Genomic DNA, 18,499 nt, shown 5'->3' with positions numbered 1-18,499 from the left:
AAATGTGGAGTATTTCAGACTTCTTACTGACATAATTGAGTTGGATTACTACGACAAATGAAAAGTTGTCTTATTTCGAGGTGATTGGGCTGATGTTAATACTGATCGTGGAATTAAGCAAGATCAATTTGGTTTTACAATGGTGAACTTCTCTCGATTGATTCACACAGGACAACAATTGATAGATGAGTCGTATGTATTTTCTTCTCAAGTGAAACATATTTTTTACTCAAAAGATCCAACTGATAAGGGTTGGTACGTTGTACTCCGTAAAATCCCTAGAGACTTGTTTGACATGGGCAATGGAAGTAGAGATGACATCGACGACAGATCAAAAACTTTTCCTTTTCCAGAACAAAACTTAAACGAAAATATCTCTAGTACTAGTACACAATTTCAATGGGTTCGCCAGGATATGGATGAAGATATTTACGAATTATGATGTAGTAAAATTTTACGGTTTTTTAATTATACAAAATATCATAATTTAAATCTTGGTCTTATTAAATATTTCAACTATTTTATATGTGTTGCTATTGTTGTAATTAGTTACTAAGTTTTCAACTATTTTATGTGTATTGCAGATAAAATGCCTAGAAGAAAATTGCGAGATCTAAGCATTGTTCAAAATACTCCAAACTCGAAAGAAACAAATAGTGAACAACAAACTGCTATTGGATCTTCGAATGTTCCGAATACACCTGACGAACCTATAGAAATTCAAAGTAATTTTACATTTAATTTACATGCGTGCTGACTTATTGTTGATTTCTTTTTCAAATTCTTATATTATAATATACCATTTTTCAGCTGAAAGTGGTGGGACGCGCAGAGGTCGAGGATGTACGCTACTTAAATATTTATACGAGTTAGATCCTGTCGAGCATGTCAAAGTATGTAGAAACAGTTTTGGTCAGCCTGTTGGATCAGAAGCTCGACTTTTAGCAGGATATTTGAGCATAATAGCACGAAATGCAAATATGTTGCCTATCAACTACGAGTCATGGCGAGAAATGCCTAATAGTAACAAAAATCAAGCTCTCGATAATATTAAGGTAATAAAACGTTAATGTAATTTATAATACTTGGCTTTAAGTTTCATTTATATTTACTTTCTAAACTTGTTTTTTTTTGTAGGCAAGGTTTGCTTTAGAGGTCTCGGATAATTATATCAAGAAGGCATTGGGAAAAACATGGAGAGACCATAAAAGTACTTTAAAGAAAAATTATTTTAAGACAAAAATAACCCTCGAAGAGAAATTGAAAAATGTCCCGCCGGGAATGCTGAGGTACCAATGAGAAGATGCGGTTAGATTTTGGAATTCAAAGAAAGGAGAGATATTACGTACTTCCAAACTCTTATAATTATTTCGGTTTATAGTATTTACTATATACGTAATAATAATTTCATAATGTAGGATCGTAAACGAGTTGGAAAAAGCAGCAGGCAAAAACAGAAATCCACTCACACAGTTGGGTCAAAAAGTTTCGCTTGTGTAGCTGAGGCTGAGGTATTTTGAATTTATTAATAGTGTCAAATATTTATTACTTTCCATTAAATAATACTTTTACTACTATATTGTAGGAACTGTCATCCGGTCAAAAAGTTGGACGCCTTAAGCTTTTTGACATTACACATAGGAAGAAAGATGGATCTCCTATGACTCCTGAAGCTGCAGAAATTATGGTATGTTTACTTAATAAAATTTGATATGTTTTAAATATTTATAGTGTTTATTTTATAATGCATTTGTTTTTATAATATATATTGCGTTTCTAACTATTTGATTTATTTATTAGGAGAAACTAAAAGATAAAAAGTTAGAGTACGAAGCGATTGCTTCAAGTGATAGTTTTGTTCATCTTGATGACATTGATAACGGAATTATTACTGAAGTTTTGGGACCTGAAAGGTATGGTCGAGTTCGATTTCAAGGATCTTTTGTTAACCCAACCCAATATTTTGGATCCAGCTCGCAGCAATACATGCATTCGGGGAGTTAGGCTCAAGCTGAAGTTCAGAGATTAAGAGACCAGATGGCTCAGATGCAAGCAAGCACAGTTGAGCAAATTACTCAATCAAAAACGGAGGCAGCATCAAGAGAAGCTGAGGTTCAAAGAAAATATGAAGCACTCCAGCTACAACTTAAAGTAGAGGCAACATCGAGAGAAGCTGAGGTTCAAAGAAAATATGAAGCACTCCAGCTACAACTTAAAGCAGAGGCAGCAACGAGGGAAGCAGAGGCAGCAGCGAGGGAAGCAGAGCAGAGCAGAAAGTACGACGAACTCCAACAATAACTTCAGAATATGATGAAGATGTTTTAGCAGTAGCAAAATTTGCCATCTTAAACTACCGTATAAATATTTTTAGCATTTTAACTTTTAACATTATTGTAAGAATAATATGAATTATACTTCATTTATCAATTTATATCATATATCTTTTGTTGAATTTGAAGTATCATTTGAATTTACTGCTTTTGGTTGGTTTTCATGTTACAAGAAGGGTCGCATATGGATGAAAATGAATGTTAGAAATCTGCCAAAGTTAGTGGCATTTACCGTAAAGCACTGCTAAAGAACATGACCTTTAGCGGCGTTTGTGATAAAAGCGCCGCTAAAGGTGATGTTCTTTAGCGGTGATTGTGGTAAAAAGCGCCGCTAAATGTCATGGTCTTTAGCGGCGTTTGTAACAATAGCGCCGCTAAAGAACATCACCTTTAGCGGCATGTATGAAAAAGCGTCGCTAAAGGTCATGTTCTTTAGCGGCGTTTGAAAAATTAGCGCCGCTAAAGAACATGATCTTTAGCGACGTTTATGTGAAAAAGCGACGCTAATAGCCTGTTTTGTTGTAGTGTTTGTAACCCAAAACCATGGGGTATTTAATGTTGGCACACCTACTACCACAACTGCTTTAGATTTTAGTCGAAGAGGAGGACATAGACGAAGTTGCTATCCAGGTTTTCATTCAGTTTGAAATTCTTTTAACATGTGATTCTTGTTTCCTACTGTTCTTGTTTTTGTTGGAGAGGTTTTGTCAAAAATGTTTGTGCTACAAGTTGTGCCCCATGACAAACCACAACTTGTCTATGCATCAGTTTTATTGTTAAAAGTTTTTAACTTTGTATATATCTTTATATTTATCTTATAAGCAACAAAAACGGAGGAATATACATAGGTTATCTATGTACTTGATGTAACACATGGCTCCGAGATAGAAGAGTTCGATTTCAAATATGATCCTTAAAGACCTTCTATCCTTATCTCATAATGTAACTTTTCAGCAAGCTTATGAAGAATTTTAGCCCAAACATAGATTTAAAATTGAAAATAATATAAAGGCTTGAAAATAATTTATTTAAAAATGCTTGGATATGAAATTCCAAGATAAATCTTTTCAAATTAAATTAATTTTATCTCATCTTACATGGGGATGATTTTGAGATTATTTAAAGCTTATATATATATATGGATGATTCGTGGGATAAAATTGGATGTACTTAGATTTTTTTTAATAAAATTTAGGGAGCGGTTATATGTTCATGGTAAAGAACTTTTATTGAATGCATATTTTATTTTTTATTCATCTTTGAATGAATAGTTAAGAGCCTTTACAAGGAGAGGTTGTTTAGAGAGAGTTCGTACTAAATGCATTTGGGTGAGTCTGTAATTATCCGAGGGTTAAAATATATTGGACTTGAATCATTGTTTTTGTCACGAGTTTAGCAATGGATTTCTCTAGGCAAGGTCTCGCACAAGTTGATGGTGCACTGAATTACATTACCAATTTATTTGTGTTCATTCTAATGTTTTCTATTTTGTTCATGTTGTTGTGCCAATACTTATATCAAAACTTGTATCACATCACATACCACAATCTAAATAGACAAATGTTTATTAGGGTTTTTCTTTATATTAAAGGAGTTAGGGTTTTGTTTTCGTTAAATATATTTAAGATATATGGCAAATAGGTGGTCAACTTAACCGGTTAATAGATGGATAATTACAATGTAATTTTTGATAATTGGGTGGTAAAAATGTAATCTTAGTTTTATTATATTTTAGTTCAATAGCCATTAATTTTTTAATAAATTCAAATCAATTAAATAAAATTTTATTTTAAATTTAAAAATTAAGTGGAATAAAATTTAAAAAAGCCGGTCCAAAACCAAGTGACAGGTCAAATGTGATGGTTGAATGGTACAGCCTGTGAACTCAAGTGAGGTTCGCCTACCTGTTGAAAGCTCCCATAGGAAGGGAAGATGGGAATTCCAGGAATAATGTTTCTAACAAAAAAAAAAAGCATAGAATCGTGTTTCCTTTGAACTAAGTGGTAACTACATGAATCTTGTGTGTAAATTTATGTCCAAAAATAAAGAATGCTCCTCAACAAGGTCTAATATGTGTAGTTTTGGTTTCATAACTGCCTAAACACCAATCTTTACATACAGCTCTTAGAGCCTTAACCAAATCCCTGCACATCATCTTCACATTCCCTTCCCCTTCTCTTTGCATTATTACTAATATCTTCGTCACCCCATTCCCTTTTACTACCGCTTCTTTCACTTTCTCCTCTTTGCTCAAGCAACACGTGCTCCACAACACCGTTACGGCGTCCTCCGTCCCCCTTTTCGACACCTTCAAGAGCTTTTCTACGATCGCTGCCGCGCATTTTGGCTCGGAACTGATTGCTGACCTCCCTTCGCTGCAAGTGCTAAGCGTTGCTAACAACTTCAACGACTTTTCGGTGAGCGAGTTTGATAGGATTTCAACGATGCCGTTTTCGATGAGGCGGGATCTGATGGAGCGCGTTATTGAAATGGTGGTTAAAATGGAAGTAACGGCGTCGTTTAAGGATCCGTTGTTATTTGTTTTCAGGAGCTGGAGAAGGATGGATATAAGGTCTTGTGAGTCGGAGATCCTGCGTTTGGATTCCGAGTCAAGTGCTAGTGAGTCCAGAACTCGGACCGACTTGATCTTCGAGTTCAGGCTTCCGTGTTGAAGAATTAAAACGATTGCAGATAAAAATTTACTTTCCTGATTGCTTTTCAGGATTAATTTGTTTAACCCTTCTGTGACTCCATTTTCGCTCAAAATCAAATCCAAAATCCTAACCGCCGTTTCCAAAGCTTTGATTTCCACACATTTCCTTTTCAAAACTCCGGCGATTACCTCAACGAAACCGTCGAATCTAGCTACAAATTTCCGGTTCTCTTCGCAACAGCTTACGAACTCGGCAACCTTAGACAAAGAATCGTCGCAGCTCTCCCTCTCAACCTTCTCCATCAATAGCTTAGCCTGAACCTCGGAGATCGCAGGAGGCGTCGCCGGAAGAAGCCGTGGAGAGTTAGAGCCTGGCCGGAGAGTAGAAGACTGGATCCAGAGATTAATTAGACGATGGAGAGTAAGGTTAGGGATGAAATCCTTGGAGGGAAGAACCTGCATGGTGGCTGGACAGGTGTCGTGACCAGATTCGAGCCATTTTTGGATGCTGGAACGATCGTAGGTAACGCCCGTACAAAGGCTAACCGGAGATTTCATCACGTCAAGTGAAATTGGACACCGGAAAACGCTGGGTACGGTTATGTACAGTTCCTCCTTCACCATAGTTTTTAATTTTATTAAAAGAAAGAAGTTTGTCGTTGCGGGGAAGCTAGGCTTGGGTTTGAATAGAAGGGAAAAGAGGTTTATATGGAGAGGACAGAGGAGTCAAAGTATACGTGAAATGACGTCGTTTGAACGTGTTATTTTAATGAGGGTCGTTGGTCAAATAATCAAATTCGTGTGGTCTCATTTTCCAATTTTTTGACTTTAAATGCTACATTTGAATAAGTAACCTAATTAGGTAGGAGCAAAATAATCAAACATTAACAACGTGGAATTGCAGTAATTTTTCCTTTTTCTTTTAATTCATTAATATTTTTTTAGAATCAGACTCATATAAACTCTTCAATAGATTTAATATTGACCTTAGTGAGAATTATAGTTCAAAGTTCCATTGAGAGCCACGAGAGATTTATAGAAGAGGAGGGCTTTCACCTACCAAAAATTTTTCAACTTATGTTTTTTTTTGGAATTTAAACTCATGCCCCATATAGCATTGTTAGGTGAGAGGATACTACTTGTTCTCACTTGAAGAGAAATTTAAGAAGTATCATCCGTCGAGGACCAATAGACCCATAAATTATACATGACGAAAATTAAAAACTAACACATATAGTTGCATATAATAGGTCTCGAACTTAAATACCCATAACTCAAACAATTGTTTAGTAATTAAAACTAAATAAACAAATATAAAATATCTAGTCCAAGGTATACTTAATTTTCATTTTCAAAAAATTAGTGAATAATCTCAAAAAAAAAAAAAGAGTAATTGTTTTGCATCAAAATTTAAAAGTAAATGGATTTTTGTTGAGCAGATGTATATTTTAAAACCTTAAGAGGTTTATGGATTTTATTTAAATTTGCCTTAAAAGAATGGAGAGTATACAAACACCATGCGTCTTATCTAAAAAAAAAAACAGAAGTAGATGTTCACTCTATATTTAAATTTTATCATCTATCAAGACGTGCTTGACTGGCATACAAAGGAAGAGAAAGAAGGAGGCCAGTAGAGAGTTGGCAAGCAAAGGTGAGATGACAATAATAAAATTTATGATTTTGGAATTGGAATACACACACCTCACACCTCACAATTTACTTATTTACAAGGGTTTAGTCAGAATTGAATGACCCAACTTAAACCCTACTCCCTTTTGTTTTTCATTTTTAAAATGTTGAACATGTTTTTAGTTTGTATTCAAATGCCAACAACATCATTACATTTATTTTCAATTTTTTAGTTGAATAAAGTTGGAATTTTAGATTTATTATTTTCGATTATTACTCCACTCAAACAAATTTATTCCAAACAAACTACCTTTTCAGCCTGGTTTAGTTAAGATTGGTGTGCAAGTGGTGTAGTGAGTCAATGCTCACCGACCACGAACCGGCTACTCGGCTTGCCTCCTTTTGGGTGTAGAATTTGTGAATAATAAATAAATTAAAAGACCAAGTCAAAAGCAATGACGGGCTCTGGCTGTCATTGTGTTCCTCTTGCCCACCACCACTTGCCTCTTGACCCTGCTTATGGACGGCAATTTTAAAATTTTTATTTTAAAAACCCAAGTTTATTTTCCATTTTCTTTCATAACTTTTACCTACTATGATTTGAGAAATATGTACTTATTTTGAGGTTTGACGAAAAATTCATTAACCCCTAAGATTAATTTATTACATTAATTTTAAATAAAAGGGTAACTTTAGTTTTTTTTTATCAATTCTATTAATTTGGTTTAAATTTACAATCTTTGTATTTAGCAATTTTCATTGAAAATAATAAAGATATAATTAGTTATAAAAGATTTGAAAATAGTAGAGGAGAGTAAAAGTAAGAAAAATAAATGATTACATATGATTTTATTTAGATGGTTAAAACTAGTGAAAGGAAAGGAAAGGTAATTCTAATCATTTTGGTTTGGTTAAATAGTGGAAATGAAATGATTAATTATAATAAACTTTTACCATTATAACAATTTCATCATTCATAAATTTATTTAGAAAAGAAAGAAATGACAAAAACTATATATTTTTATGTCCTAAACTTTTGTCTTGTGGGCAAGAAAAAACAGAAAAAAGAGCTTTCAAAAGGAAAGTAGGGATACTCTTATTTCCTCCATCTTAAATTAAAAACTCTATCCAAACAAAGGAAGAAAAAAACATGATTTTCCTTTCCTTTCATTCATTTGGCTGAAATTTAGAAACGGAAGGGCTTAGGGTAAATCTTACATACAAAACTGTGCGTCTCCTCAAAACCAACCTACCAAAGATTATAAAAATGAAATGAAGTTTCAAAGTTAGGTTTGTCCAATATTGAATTACTTTTCAACTCGACAGCTCCCCGGAAAATGGGGCCGTACTCTTTGAAGAAAAGAAATGTGAAATTCGAATTCGGGATTTGATTTTACTAAAATATCACCTCTATGCAATGCAATAGAGAAAGCAATGAACAAAACCTTTGTTGCCTGGACTATCTGGAAATTGATGATTTTATATATACTACAATACAACATATCTGTGAAAGAGACCTAGACATTAAATGCAATAAAATAAATTATAGAGGGGGAGTCATACTATGTAAAATGAGATGACCAAAAGGAGGGGGTTTCATGCTCCTTAACCTTGTCAGTGACACTAAATGAGCTCACGCTTTTCCTCCTTTTCTTACACTTGAGAAGTCGGAGACAGAGCTCCTTCCGATCTGCGGGCAGTTTGCCCAGAAATCGACGCTTTGTCTGATACATGGACGTTGTACCGCTCGTATACCTTTTCGCGGTTTTCCGACCACCAAGTTTCTGCTTGGTGCTCTCCAAATCTTCTTCGGCTGCATGTATGAACACCACTTAAACATCCCAGATCCATAAAATTCAACCACATGGACCCTGATAGATGGGTGCCTTTGATTCCTGTTTTTCTTTTTACACCTTAGAAGGTTTACATTTTCTGATGTTAAATCAACAACTACTAATTTTCTCGTTCATCTTCTTTCTATATATGTTGTTGATGTTGTATTTAAACAAAGCAAGTATAAACAATGAGATATAAGAGAACATAGAAAAATGTACCTGAAGCGCACTCGTTTGAGATCCCTAGTTCCATCCCGCAGTGCTACAAGAGTTATATAGACTCCAGGCTCATATTGTTCAATCCACTCAGCCTCCACTTGATTGCCATTAGCAGCCAATGCTGAATTTCTAGATTTCGTACCATTTTCTCCATCTCCAAAAGACCCAAATTCCCTTTCATCAACAGCTGCTGACACACCACTGCCACCTGCCTGTAAACCCCCACTACCATTCAGCAGTCTAGTGCCAGAATGGTCATCTCTACCATTGGCTCCGGTTGGTTCCTTAAGTAATTGGCCAGGGCTCTGATTGCCATTGATTGTGGAAGAATCGAGAGCAGTAGGGGAAGCAAGGAAAGAGCCACCAATTGATTCAGATCTTAAATGTCCCTCTCCGTTCGCATATGGATAGTGAATACCATTTGGCTCCAAGCCATTTGGCAAGTATGCTGGTTTAATGTTCTCTGTGTCATAAACTCCAGGTGGCAACCTTTCAGCCATATCCTTGAGCTGAGAAGCAGTATAGAGATAAATCATTGTAAGCATTATGAGAGGCAAAGAAATGGCTAGGATTGCAAAGTGACACCAAATCTCAAAATGTGGATGCAAAGGATCTTATAATCACTGAAATTTAAAATCCTTAAAACACATAAGATGATGAAAGGAATCAAAGAATTATCTTCGGAAGCTAATACTAATGTTTGACTAAACCATTATGCATATGAGATGTTGTTAACATTGTTTTGCAATTTAGTAAGAACAGATCTGCAGAGATAGTTCAAAGAAACAATAAAGCTGAAGATAACCTGTGCAGTCAGCGACTTTATAACTTCTTTTGCAGCTTTAGATTTAGCAGACTCCTCTGCAGCCACTTTCATTGCTTCCTGAGTTTTCTTTGTGGATTTTTGAAGCTCTGATTCTTGAAGTTCACATCTCTTTCTCAGAGTCTCAACCTTGAACAGATCCACAATCGTCAGAATTACATTGATAAACCACAGGGCCCATCGACAAAATACCAATATCAAAAGCACTAGAAACAGCATTCTTACCTGTCCACGCAACTTAAGCACTTCTTGGTTCAAAAGTTCATTTGTCTTTTTCAAACTATCTGTGATGCTTTTGGAGAAAGAAAGTCCAGATGTTGTAGGAATTGGGGTCGCAGAACGTGGAGGGCTAGGTCTCCTTGAGAAAGGTGAAACAGATCTGGAACTTACTCCAGATGGCGTAAGAATTGGTTTAGGAACCGTCCTTCGCAAATCTACAGGATTAGACAAAACAACATCTTTCAACTGAAACGAAGAAGGTGCTTGAGCAGAGCGAACCACCGAGAATGTTTCGGTTTTTTTCCCTTGTTTGGCTGCTTTGCTATCTAACTGCTTAATCAAGTCCATATTAGGAGTTGCAGATTTGGATAATCTTATTTCAGCCTTATCCAACCGGTCCTTGTTCTCACCTGAAAGGCGAGGTACAGAATTCCTCCTGTTATTACCAGCTTCTGAAACCTTGTTCAGTTTGGCAAAACAGGAATCACAGACACGATAAGGTTTCCCAGGATTAGGAGCCAAAGCTGCTCCTAGTGCTTTTTTTGAACTGCATGAATGGCAATGCACAAGTCCACAGTTATAGCAATTATGCCTTTTTCTTGTGAACCCAAAAGCCTGTCTGCAAGCTGAGCATTGAGATTGCTCAGCACCAGATACCCATTTATGAAGACATATTGCAGCACTATAGTTTGAACCACAAGCAATAAATTTCACATGTCTATCCTTCAAACCTTCAACCAAAGTTGGAGTTTTCCGATCTTCAACATCTCCATGGCCCAACCTACCATTAGCTCCTTTTCCCCATGTATAGACTTCATTCCTGGATGTTAAAACCGCTACATGATATGCACCACAGGCAATTTCTTCGACACATTCCCCTGATAGCTTGTCTTCTACCAAAGAAGGTATTTTTCCATCAGCACAGGGATTCCCAAGTTGACCATACACAGTACTCCCCATCGTAAAAACATGCCCTGATGTTGTTAAACCAACTGTTAAGCTATGCCCGCAAGCAACTTTGTGAAAATTGTAATCAATTAGTGCTGGAACGCATGTGGGCTTAAGCCGGGGTTCCTTGTCTCCATGTCCAAGACGGTTTTTGTCCCCATCCCCCCATGTGAATAATTTTCCTGATGAAACACTAGCACTGGACTGAGAGACAATAACTTCCACAATGGCAGCAGTATGCCACACTCCACATGCCACAGCAATCGTTCTCAATCCTGACAGAGACTCTACTTCCTTCGGATATGGAACACTTTCTCTGTCACCATGGCCCAGTACACCGAATGTACCATCCCCAAAGGTAAACAGCTGTCCTGTTGATGTTATCAAAGCTGTATGCCATGGACCACAAGTTACTGAAGCAACTTGAAGTCCCTCAAGAGGACCTGAAATTCTCTTTGGTATCCAATGGCTGACATCAGTGCCATGACCAAGGAGCCCAGCATTGTGAGTTCCATCTCCCCATGTATAAAGTTCCCCAGCCATCGTAACAGCACATGTATGAAATTCACCACAGGCAACAAAATCAACACTAGTAACAGCCAATGATTCAACAAGACGAGGTTGAATAACATCCTTCCCAACACCATGGCCAAGTCGTCCTCCAGATTCCTCACCCCATGTAAAAACTTCACCTTGCCTTGTAACTAGGGCAGCATGCTTGACCCCACAGGCTACATGATGTACATCTAAAACTACATTATACTCTAAAGGCCTGGGAAGAAGTACATCTGCTCTCATGCTCAAATAATTCGCATTCTTATCAGCTACAACCTTCACAGCATTGTCACAGATAACCTCACCCCATATATACACATCCCCTAAAGCATCATAATCATCTGGTGCAGAACCATGACTAGAAGTACTTGGGGCACTAGAAACACTTACACGAAAAGCATATGAACCAGATCCTTTTACATCCATATTTGTGCCTTCTGATGCTACATGTGATCTTTCAGAATGAAAAGAATTCTCAGGCCGTAAACTCTTAGGAGAAGTGTTTGGGTTAAAACTGACAAAAACCTCAGGGGAGCTAATATCTCGAGTAGCACTAACAGAACTGTCACTTGCACTATTTGATGTCAGATCTCTGCCATCCTGAAACCAATCAGCGATAAACATTTATGGTAAACACAATTTAAAAATGCAGCTACAATTAAAAGAATACCATCAAGCATAAATTTTTATGACTATAAATGAAAGAATTTTCATAACTAAAGGAATAAAGCAATGAAACCTTAAATACAAACAAAGTTAACTACACCACCAAAATTTTTCAAACCACCAAAGTAATGGTGTCTGCATATGAACTCTATTCTTGCTCAACAGGAGCTGAGAAGGGAGTTTTGGTCTTGATTCATAACAAATGGATAATTCAAGGGCAAAACTTTGTCAAATTCCAAACATGTACAAAGGAATCATTATATAAAGCACTTTATGAAACAGAAAAGCCACAAAAGACTAGGGGAAAGGAGTCAAATGGAGATGGAATTACATCAAGGTAGAGGCCTCCATCACTCCACCCATCAATTTTGGAGCGTCCACCCTGACCAGATGATATTAATGCTTTGAGGCCAGCAATCCACACCTCTGCCTCAACTTTGTCCTTGCAAATCTAGGAGCCAAACAAACTTTAAATTAAAAACATACACAAGGGGATAAAAATATCAACAATGCTTGATCATCTATCTACAAACAGAATATCAAAGTTCCATTACAAACCAGATCAAGTGACCTTTTCCCGTTGTTGTATATAAGAGAAAAGGATAAATAGTCCTTCTCAGGCCGGAGATACCGCTGGAAAACAGCCTGATAGAGAATTCAAGAGGATAGTTTAGTATAAATTCAGAAGAAGAAAGCAAGCATGGAAGAAAGAAAATAGATCCTGTAACATAAATAAAGAGCAAAGAGTAGAGTTTATATATCCATACTAATATTCAAGTCCCTGACTAAGTTAGTGTCCCAATTTAACCAAACACCAATACAATCAAGAAAATTACTTAAAAACATATTGAAAACAATAATGTTAAGGTCACTTACACACTTTATATTTAAAAAGCTACACCAAAATTTTAAAAAACCATCCACTTCTTAATAAACTACCTATGTTTTTTTCCTTCTTTTCTAGAACATTTTCAGATATTTTTTCTTCCACCAACATAATACAAGTACATGTTTCTAGAAAAACAACTCAATTCTCTTTAGTACATTACCCTACTTATCATAAACAACCTTAACAGTGGGTATGCATGTTTCTGATGATACTCTAAATGCATATGTAGAAAAGAACAAAAAACATCTCACAGTTCTTTGTCCAGGAATAATTTTAGAGACTGAGGCTAACTTCAAACTTCTTTCACCACTGCTTGAAATCCAAATTAAAGATGTTTCATCCTGCAATTTAAATGGAAGAAAACAGTTCATAAGTGCAGAAATTTGTTTGTTAGATAAACAAAAAAATTTATGAAAAGCCAAGCAAAATGTAAAACGGCTTTACTTGTTTAAACAAAACAGAGTCCTATAATAGCAAAATGTAAAAGCCATTCACTGCATACTTGATTCCATTTTCTGAGTGGCACGCCTATAAAATATAAAAGTCTAGTACCTACCAAGATAAAGCATGTAAGGCAGACAGTAAAATCATGTGTAACTTTAGTAATTCTCATAGTCAATATAATTACTACTTCCACATGATGAGAGCAAATGAACTTTAACTCAGGGTTTTCAATTAAGTCCCCCCTTAGTATTTGTGTACATTTCAACTTAACACTGTCTAACAAAGAACAAAAGAGTAACATTCACACATGAAAGGAATGCAACAGAAAGGTTTCAAAAGTAGGAACCAAACGTACATTAGAAAGTCTAAATGGACAAAACTTAGGCTTTCCCTTGCGACCATATTTCAGAAGCTGAGCACCCTTCTTCAAAGCTATTAATGCCTACAAAAGAAAATTTGCAGAAGGATAAAAACATCAAGAAAGTAATTTAATGATCAAGAAACCTAACATGTCACTTAAACCATAAACTGATAACTGTGAAACATCACACTGTACAATCAAGCACCCCTTATTGGGTTCCTGACTAATACACATTTATATGTCTAATGCTCATAAACATCACCCTATGTTAGCTAGGGTTAATATATAATCAATGTACTGTTTGCACAAAAATGCACAATGGCAAGCACATCGGCATAGCTGTCAGATTTGGAAAACCCATGGGACTGCATGTCTTCAAGCCAGTCTTTAATTTCGCTGCCTAATAAAGCATGAAACTTCCAATTTTATTAACCAAAGTCGTCAACCATTTTTGCCCTCAAGTTTCTAATAACCAGGAAAAAACATAAAGTTCAATATTCTCAAACACAATTCTTCAGATTTTCCTAAATTAGCTACAAAAGAAGACATTCTTCCTAGCTTTGTAAAGCCTACTAAAATCTAGAAATAAGAAACCAAATACTACACAAAGAGATTCCATAAAAATAGCAGAAAAATCCAAAAATTTCCACCAAATTAGAAATTACCCCTCGTTTCTTCCCGTGATCAGAAAAATCGAGGGGAAATTTGAAAGTGAAATTGAGGAATAAATATAAGTATAAACAAAATCTTAAATTTAAAGTATAAAACAAGGGGGGGGGGAGGGGAACAGAGAGTAATGAAGAAAAGTAGAAAGGGAAAAGGGAAGACCTGGTCGATGTCACGTTGTGCATTACCGTAGCTAACAAGATCTGCCATTCCATGTGAGGAAATTACCAAAACGCCACCGCCCTCTACGATCGCTCTCGTGAGCTCCGTTCATCATCAGCAACTACCACCTCTCTTCCTTTCTCTTCACTTCTCTCCTCTTTCCCTCCGACGCTTACCATCCAAAAAACAAACACGTTTTAACTCTCCATTCCCAAACAGCTAACCAAAACCAAAAACAATTCCTTTAGCAGATCTAACGTGATCTCTGCTCCTTCAACACCAAAATCCTACCATCCGCCGTCTCCAATAACCACCAACGACTAAGTCCGCTCCTTAACTTTGACTGACGGCACAACCACTCAAAGGTCAAAAAAAGAAGTGTCCCTGCGGCGGCGAACAGCGGAAAGTTCCGACAGAGAATAAGTTACCGGCGGGGGCAAAGAAAGAGAAAACCGGCAGGGAAAGCCTGGGGCTTTGTGTTGTTTTGGTTTGCTTTTTAAAAAATAAATTAAAAATAAATAAAAAATTAAAGGGAAGAGTCAAAGATGGGAAAGGTAAGCAGCAAATCGCCTGAGCCGAGAGAGGTTGAAAAGAATTTAAGACATTTCCAATGCACTTCTTTTCTTTTCTTTTCTTCTCATTTCCTTGTTCTGTTTTTTTATTTATTTTTTAATTAATTATTGATTACATTAATATTACGCTGAAATAATAAATGTTTATAAAATAAAATCATCTCCGTTATTATTAATTTATTTAGCTCTCAGATCAACAGTAAAATATTTAAAATTTAAATGAGACCTAAAATAAGTATCAATTAGTTTAAACAATAAAATTAAATGTGAAATTTATTGAAATAACAAAGTTCTGCTTACAAAAATAACCACATCTCATCATATATTTTTTATTTTTCTAAATAGATATATAAAAGACAATAATACCTTGCTTTTTAAAATAAATAATTTTTTAATAAGTTCACAATTAAGTTGGGACATGTTGGCGACACGCATGATGATAAATAGTATAGATAAATGACAAACAAGTTAATTTTTTTAAAGAGCTTATAACTATAAGTACTAAATTATATAGCACACTCGTGATATACATAAAATTTTATTTAACTTGATATAATAAAATTGAGATGTTAAACATAAGCATCATAATATTTTGAGTTTGATTCTCATCATGTGCAAATATTTTTCTAGATGTTATGCAAAAAGGTAAATTGTTCTAAAACTAATATCTAACGTTTTATAAAAATAATGGGCTTTTAGTAACTTTATGCCTCAATTGTGGCTTGACTAATGAGTGACACCAACTCAGTCAAAATCGTAAATATGGCATAGATAATACAGGTAGCATTGTAAGTACAAGCACAAAACAAATCACAAGCAAAACATATTCCATCAACTAGAACTATAACCAGCTAAACACAACAAATTCAAAATTGAAATATATTCAAACCTAACTCAAAATAAACATGAACATATCCCACATAAGGTGACACTTAACCCCAAAATAATTAGGAGAGGATCCACACATGGCATTCCATATTATAGGACTCGAACTTGGATACTCGAATCTTAAACTTAAATCAATTATATTATCATATAATTATTAGTTATAACTCAAAATTAAAAAGAAACTAAATCATATAAATGTTAATCAACTTAATAAAATTTACCATTTTAAACAAGATTTGAATTCGTTTGATTTAATCTTTAAATATAAATAAAATTGTAATCATTATTCAAACTAAGTCTTGAAATAAGATTAATATTAATAATTTTACTTTTTATTCAATAAAAGATGCAAAAATATAATTTTAGGAATCTATTTTCACAATACTTTTAAAAAATTTGGTTATTTGTTTTAAGTATAAATAAATTATTCTTTTTTATATCATAGTACATAGAGTTGGATAGGAATTGCAACTGCTAATTTTCATATTTTCCCTTTTAATTAATTTAATTTTTATTTTGTTTGGCTGAAGTAAAAGGAAATTTGATTTGTGGGTTTAACACTTTCAAAACAAATAAAGTACAATTGCAACTTGCAATCTTGCAGCCTTTTAGATTTTGACACAAATTAATTAATTTATCACTAATTTATTATATTTAAATAATATGTAACTAATATTACATCACTAAATGAATCTTTTCATTTTAATATTTTGAATTACATATATATTTAATATTTTAATAGTTTTTATTTTTAAATATTAACAAACAATCTGGCAACGCCAGAAAATATTCTTAATTTAGTTCTAAATTTGACTTTGAATTACCCATTTACTCAGTATTGTAATGGATTGAACAAATATTTAAACATCTCAAGACCGTATTTGGATGGAGTATAAAATGTTGACAACCCCAAACGCAATAGAAGCTTCTATTTCGATAGTTTTAATGTGCGTGCCAAACAAGGCCTTGCGCAAGGAACCTTGGGTACCAAAAAACCGAAAACGTCATACCATGTTTGGAGGTCGGGAGAGGGAAGCACCTAGTAGGGTGTTTTCCGTAATTTCGGGTTTTGACTAGTAAATGACGTAAAAGCCCTTAGAATAGTAAATACGTGGCGGGCAAGGAGTGGAGGAGGTGTAATTGAAACTTTACGGCGGGGGAGCAGATTAGGTGAGATTTTTGGTGGGGCGGGGGGGGCGAGTGCGGGGGCGCGTGAGTGGGTCCGCGATTTGGTGGCGCTTTTGGGAAAATGAAGTGGACCGAGGAGAATGTAGGAGTAAGGTGAAACCATATGACCTGTGGTAGGATCTTTTTAGTGATCTATGTGAGTAACATCAATTTTTTCTTTTATCTAAATAATAATTTCCACCTCAATTATCTTCATTTATATATTGATTGGGTATTGAATATAAATTCTTGTTTTTCTACCACGTATGACCAAAAACCATTTAATGGACACCAAATAGGGATTTAGGGTGTAAATTAGATTTAACTTACAAATTGGTATTTAAATTATATTTTTCTCATTTTGATACTTGATTTTTTTATCACAAGTGATATCTAAATTATTTTTCCTCATCGATATATTCGTTTGTCAAACCGTTAAGTCTATTAAATAAAAGCTTAACTCATAAGTTGGTCCCTTTTTTTCCCCAAGTCGATATCTCTCTTAGTTCAATAATTAGTTAAACCGTTAAGTTTATGTATTTAAAAAATAATCAATTAAAAATTGGCATGTGGTAAAAAAGATAAAAAGTATTGTTTTCTCATATATATATTCTTTCTTTTTTCTTTCTTCAAAACCAGATTGATAGTCAAATCGGCCGAGTCCTAATTCTAGATATGGTCAGTTCGTTCACTTCGGTCAAATAGATTATTTAAAAGTTTATAAAAATATATTTAAAATTTTGAGAAAACCAATTTAATTGGTCTATATTGGTTTGTAGGTCAATCAATTCAGCCCCCATCTCCGAACCAGTACCTTAATCGGTTTCTAGTCCAACTAGTCTGGTCTAATTATAAAAATATTGGTTTTGATCGATGAAATAACTTTTTGGATCCCGTCAGGTCAAGCAAACAAGTAGTGAAGTTCAAAAACAAAACTAATCGCTAGTGTATTGACCTCGATAGGGGGAATTTCGAGCATTATTGGTATTGTTAAACACTATAAAGGAAGTAGGAAGGGAAAATAGAAAAAAAATAGAGAGAGAAAATAAAATAATTTAAAATATTTTTTAAAACTTATATGATATGGCAGTTTATTATTTAGTTGAAACTTTTTTTAACATATATAACATTTTGTTGTAAAATAAGTAAGAATAACTTAGGCACTAATTTGTGGGTTAAGACTCTTTAAAATAGATTTAATGGTTTGACTAACGAATATACCAACTTGAAAAAAAGTAGTTTAGCTATCACTTATAACCCAAAAAAAGCTTAGGTACCAAGATGGGAAAAGGCGTATAAGCAAGCCTGTTCTTGACATTTTTGGGCCTTAGACAAAATGATAAAATGGAGTTTTAAGGTCTTAAAAGTTAGAGAATTTTTTTTAGATTCCTTAAAAGTTGATAAAAAAAATTTGGGCATTTAAAAGCTAAAAAAAAAAAAACTTAGGCCCTTTAAAAGTTAGTACATTTTTTT

The 18,499-nt window shown here is 34.7% G+C and overlaps 2 protein-coding genes across 2 annotated transcripts; both read right to left on the bottom strand.

Moving 5' to 3' along the window:
- Positions 1 to 4,299: 4,299 nt before the first annotated feature.
- On the bottom strand, positions 4,300 to 5,678 carry LOC105797057 (U-box domain-containing protein 29). Its single transcript, XM_012626989.2, has one exon. It carries the CDS (start codon positions 5,605 to 5,607, stop codon positions 4,387 to 4,389), a length of 1,221 nt encoding a protein of 406 aa, XP_012482443.1. The 5' UTR covers positions 5,608 to 5,678; the 3' UTR covers positions 4,300 to 4,386.
- Positions 5,679 to 7,980: 2,302 nt separating this feature from the next.
- LOC105797056 (PH, RCC1 and FYVE domains-containing protein 1) lies at positions 7,981 to 15,024 on the bottom strand. Its single transcript, XM_012626988.2, has 9 exons — positions 14,400 to 15,024; positions 13,566 to 13,652; positions 13,018 to 13,107; positions 12,436 to 12,522; positions 12,209 to 12,328; positions 9,715 to 11,811; positions 9,472 to 9,618; positions 8,667 to 9,175; positions 7,981 to 8,425 (listed from the first exon to the last, which is right to left on the bottom strand). Exons 1-9 carry the CDS (start codon positions 14,445 to 14,447, stop codon positions 8,266 to 8,268), a joined length of 3,345 nt encoding a protein of 1,114 aa, XP_012482442.1. The 5' UTR covers positions 14,448 to 15,024; the 3' UTR covers positions 7,981 to 8,265.
- Positions 15,025 to 18,499: the final 3,475 nt, after the last annotated feature.

The sequence above is a fragment of the Gossypium raimondii genome, chromosome 3 (genome assembly GCF_025698545.1).
Source record: "Gossypium raimondii isolate GPD5lz chromosome 3, ASM2569854v1, whole genome shotgun sequence".
Taxonomy (NCBI): domain Eukaryota; kingdom Viridiplantae; phylum Streptophyta; class Magnoliopsida; order Malvales; family Malvaceae; genus Gossypium; species Gossypium raimondii.
The sequence above is the reverse complement of the archived record's forward strand: the minus strand, read 5'-3'. Positions and strand labels throughout refer to the sequence as shown.

What these genes read in the sequence shown, in the direction of transcription:
- LOC105797057 (XM_012626989.2), bottom strand. Translation starts at nt 5,607, where the DNA reads ATGGTGAAGGAGGAACTGTACATAACCGTACCCAGCGTTTTCCGGTGT.
- LOC105797056 (XM_012626988.2), bottom strand. Translation starts at nt 14,447, where the DNA reads ATGGCAGATCTTGTTAGCTACGGTAATGCACAACGTGACATCGACCAG. An exon ending in GTCCATTTAGACTTTCTAAT is followed by an intron (nt 13,108 to 13,565) that starts GTACGTTTGGTT and finishes TTTAAATTGCAG; the next exon opens with GATGAAACATCTTTAATTTG. An exon ending in TTATTCCTGGACAAAGAACT is followed by an intron (nt 12,523 to 13,017) that starts GTGAGATGTTTT and finishes ATTCTCTATCAG; the next exon opens with GCTGTTTTCCAGCGGTATCT.